This window comes from Eschscholzia californica, unplaced genomic scaffold (genome assembly GCF_041429995.1).
Source record: "Eschscholzia californica isolate CP2 unplaced genomic scaffold, dmEscCali1.0.p SCAF_2, whole genome shotgun sequence".
NCBI lineage: Eukaryota > Viridiplantae > Streptophyta > Magnoliopsida > Ranunculales > Papaveraceae > Eschscholzia > Eschscholzia californica.
In genome coordinates this window covers 16,286,808-16,291,510 of record NW_028238309.1, presented here as the reverse complement: position 1 = coordinate 16,291,510, position 4,703 = coordinate 16,286,808, and the positions used below count along the sequence as shown (strand labels likewise).

General features: G+C 35.9%; 1 protein-coding gene across 1 annotated transcript; it reads right to left on the bottom strand.

Moving 5' to 3' along the window:
* Nucleotides 1-425: 425 nt before the first annotated feature.
* LOC147556538 (uncharacterized) lies at nucleotides 426-4,474 on the bottom strand. The gene is made up of 4 exons (XM_086663973.1): nucleotides 3,820-4,474; nucleotides 2,484-2,684; nucleotides 1,060-1,233; nucleotides 426-758 (listed from the first exon to the last, which is right to left on the bottom strand). Exons 1-4 carry the CDS (start codon nucleotides 4,462-4,464, stop codon nucleotides 660-662), a joined length of 1,119 nt encoding a protein of 372 aa, XP_086520099.1. The 5' UTR covers nucleotides 4,465-4,474; the 3' UTR covers nucleotides 426-659.
* Between the last annotated feature and the right edge of the window lie 229 nt (nucleotides 4,475-4,703).

Genomic DNA, 4,703 nt, shown 5'->3' with positions numbered 1-4,703 from the left:
AATAGACTATTACCTACTACCATTTCTTTATGGACCTTAAACTCATCATATTTTTTATTTTATTTCAGACCCTCCCACCAACCCGTTGGCCATCTACACTTTTAACATTTTGTTGTTGTCGTGCAAATAAACTTGTATGGATAATACTTTTTGAAAGACAAACTAATCATCTTTCTACCTATTCGGGATGGGTCACAAAACCTAATTGCCTTTGGGCGGGAGGCTGATGCAGCCAGCTATGTTATGGGTAAGAGCATGTGGATAGACACCCCTTCTTATGTTAGTACTTAGTGAGCAACCAAATTGTTGTAATTTATACATTTTGAGATTGTCTAAGTTATGAAAGGGCCTTTCAACAAAAAAAAAAAAAAAAAAGTTATGAAAGGGAGTTTAGGAAATGGATTTTCAAAAATCCCCCCACCTATAAAATATTATAGATTTAGATAAGGAGTCTCATGAACTAGGATGAGAAAAAGGCATCAAGCCTTGTATTGTTTCCTGCCAAAAATATAAAAACTCCCTAATCACAAGATAAAATAAGTCTTGTATTGTATTCCAAATGATGGAAACAAAAATTAATTACACCAAAAAAAAAAATACAAACTTGCATGAATACATGCTTATTGGTATACAATACATGAATTCAAATTAAATGGTAATTAAAAATCAAAAGGAAGAAGAAGACCCAACTGATTAGCAACATCTCTAACCCTTTGTGACAAGCTTTGTTCTGTCATTTTAACTCCCTTTCTCTTTACCTGCATTTCATTCAATACATATTTTAAACAAAAGTCTAAGTGGAGTTTTTCTTTTCCTCTAAGTCCGATATGACATCTGACTCGACATCTGAATTGAATCGAATAGTTTTATAATAATTTTATTTGACTCTTGATGTCTGATTCGTCAGAATGCTTATTGTCTAAAATAACCTGAAATGACTACAGAAGCTGCCCTCACTTCTCTTAATTTCATTCATAGCATTTGTAGTTTTAACCAGGAAAGGCTTAATTTATCCTATTAATCAATTATAAAGTAGACGACGTGGAGATGGCAACTTACGCGCACAAAGGAGGAACTTTCAAAATTGTGTTCGTCGACCTCTACGGTTGAAACATTTATGATATCCAAACCCAACATCTCTATGGTCCTTTGGATTTTACCCGCTGCTCCAAGCGCCTTGTTGAATTTAATCTTCAAAAAGAATCTCTCTTCTACCAACAACTCGACTTCTATCTATATATATTTCAAAATAGAATCATATTAGCTATATCACTGAACAAGAAATAACAGATTGTTACGTGAATTAATCCGAACAAAGACGAAGAACTAGAGACTAAGAGCATCTCCAATGCAAGACTCAATCTTAAAATCTTAAGTGCCACCTAGGACTTTAGAGTTTTTTTTGAGAAAAAACCTCTCCAATGCAAAACTCAATTGAGATCTTAAGATGATGCGGAAGCATTAAGTTTTAAGATGTCTCAACTAGGAACTCTATTTTTGAGATCTCTTTTGAGAGTCTTAAGTGTCCTAGTCATCAAATTTAATTTTTGGACCAATAAAAAGTCTTTCTTTCTCAACCACTTTTTTCTATTAAATGTATGTGTGACATGTGTCTCTATTAGAGTTTTTTAGAGTATTGCATTGGAGAAGGACTTGAATTAGAGACACTCAAGTTAGCCACATAGGAAAGAGAATCTCAATTGAGACTCAACACATAAGCCAATGGGAAATGATAAAGTTACAAAAGATTTTGACAAAAAAAGGTACCCAGCTGATGTGGCGGGTGTGGTTTCAAACTTTGACCAAATCTAGGCCGTTGAGAGATGAAAATCACAAAGGCCACATCAGTTGGGAAGTTTTTTTTGTCAAAATTTTTTGTGATTCTAGCATCTCTCTAAGCCAATTAGAGTTTTTTTTGAGTTTTGCATTGGAGATGCTCTAATATAATTGAAGAAACCAAAGGTTTAATCTATTATTGGGCTTGGATATTGTAAGCAAAACTCGATAGATCCAACCCTTTCCACAAAATAGATCCAACCCCATATAGTGATTTCATAAGGAACTGGGATGCTTTGATTAGGCTTTAAGCCTGATTGTGTAACCTCTAATCTATAATGACTTATTTTGAGTAAATAAAATTAAAAATACTATAGGATATGACTGTTTTTGGAAGATATAGGATATGACTGTTATGAGTCAAATCTTGGTCAGTTTCAGGGTTAGATTGCACTTGCCATAATACATGGTACCCAGTCTCGGAACGAAACAACCTAAAAATGAGAAGTATAGTCGAATAGTGGATTGAATTGCGTCAAACCATTTATAGACAACCCACATTCTTAACTACTGAACTACAACTTAGACTTTTTTGTAAAATCATTCAAAATATTAAAAGGATTAGCTTAACTAGCTATGTAAGACCTAAATTTTCGGTTCGCATTAGGATTTTGACGACTTTGGCCTGGACCGACCTCGCAACTAACCTTTGATATGGCTGGACGTAGAGCTGCACAAGGACGTTCACATGGTACTACTGGTGAGGGTTCCATTTCCCGGAAAGAAGGTTGGTCAGATAGTGATGGTGAAGATGATATACTACTTATCTTCTCCTCCTCAATTTGTGTTTGACTAAGTAAACTTTTCAAATAGGCGAGAGCATCAACCAAAACGGATTGCCTGTCCATCTGTTTCAATGCCATCAATAATTCACAATAATTAGTTTCTTCACTTTTTTTATTTAAAATTGTGTTATTTCTTATTAGGCCCCCAATGTGTAATCGATTTGAAAGTTTGACCCTCATATTTGTTCAGCATTCAATTTGGCCCCAAGACCATCATTTCATTAGTCAATTTTAACAATTGACTGTTTGTTTCTTTTTTACCCTTTCATGAAAAGGTTTTCCTCCTCGTCCTTTCTCTTCTTCTTCTTCTTCTTCAGAAATGGTTACTGGCAAGTGGTCGGCCGACAATCCGCCAACAACCTCCAACTAAATAACAAAACTTTTGTTACGCTCCCCCTCCTCCTCCCCCTCCCTCCCCCTCCCCCTCCCCCTCCCCCTCCCTCTCCCTCTCCCCCTCCCGCTCCCTCTCCCTCTCCCTCTCCCTCTCCCTCTCCCTCTCTCTCTCTCTCTCTCTCTCTCTCTCTCTCTCTCTCTCTCTCTCTCTCTCTCTCTCTCTCTCTCTCTCTCTCTCTCTCTCTCTCTCTCTCTCTCTCTCTCTCTCTCTCTCTCTCTCTCTCTCTCTCCGTGTGTGTATATATATATCCTCTACAAGGTGTTTACCATACCATTGTAGCTTCAACAGCCGATTGAAAACCCTCATCTAAATCTCAGTGAGGGTTCCCAGTGGAAGCTTCAAATATCGAGAGAGGAGAGAGAGAGATGAAGATGATGTGGTGGATCATACGTAGTTATGTTGGTTCTAGTGGTAATAGGGCAAGGAACACGAAGAAAGAATTATTTGTTTATGCTGTAGTCAGTTAAAGGTCGTCGATTGATGACCGGTCGTCGTTGTCGGCCTTCAATCGACGACCTTTTCTAACGAGGAAAAAGTATAAGGAGGGAAAACTATTGAATGGAAGGGTTAAATGAAAACAAATAGTCAACAGAACGATTGTCTTAGCTCGTAGGAACTAAATTGGAATGTCAAACAAATATGAGGGTCATATTTTCCAGTTGATCACAAAATGTAGACCAAATTAGAATTAACCATTTAAAATTAGAAAGAATTAGTGTCTTGAATGTACCCTAAGGCCCATCTTGAGAAAACCCTAATATTACCTTTCCAAAAGAAAATATGACCTAGTCTATATATATGTACCTTGGTAATGTTGGGGACAAGTGACCTCAAAGTGAATAACTGTTGATTCATTCGCTTCCTCCTATTCCGTTCCGACATTAAGTTCTTACTATTAATTGAAGAAGATGATTGCGATCCATCTATATTATCATCTTCCTGCTGCTGCTGATTTTGATCTTCATCATGAAGATTGTTGTTCATTACCAGAGACGAAATTTCATCAGATTGATGAAAACCCACATCAAATTGATGATCATGATGCTCAAAAAGTACTTCAGAAAAGTATGACCCATAATCCATTTCATTGTTATCTTTCAAAAGAAGTGATATTTCATCAGATAAATCAAAACCCACATCTAATTCATGATCATGAACTTTAGAGTCATTATAATCAGGTTGTGTTATCACAGACCCATGATTGATCATATAAGGGTTATTGTTGGTCAAGAAAACTTCATTAGATTGATCATCAATTATTTGCTCACTAATCTCCAAATTATTAGATAATGATGATGATGAGAATAAAAAGTCAAATACATTTTCATCTATATCACCACCCACAATAGAATTAGCAAGAACATAATCAAATTGAAACCAAGAAACTGATGATGGCTCAAAATTCTGATGATGATCATAGTACTCCTCTAGCTCATGATTGTCATCCATTAAAAACTCAACTAGGTTTTCCATTAGAGGAAATTAAAGAAGAATAGATATATGTTGACCACCTAAAAGTAGGGCAAAATTACCCAAGTAAGAATAGCTGTTATCTTTATTAGGTTGACATAAAATCCTAATGAAAAGCACCAACTTAGCTACCTATTTATGTATGTAGAAATTAATGAGTGACGTGCACCTACGATTATGGGATTAAAATAATATTTAGATCGTCCGCGTAGATTTTA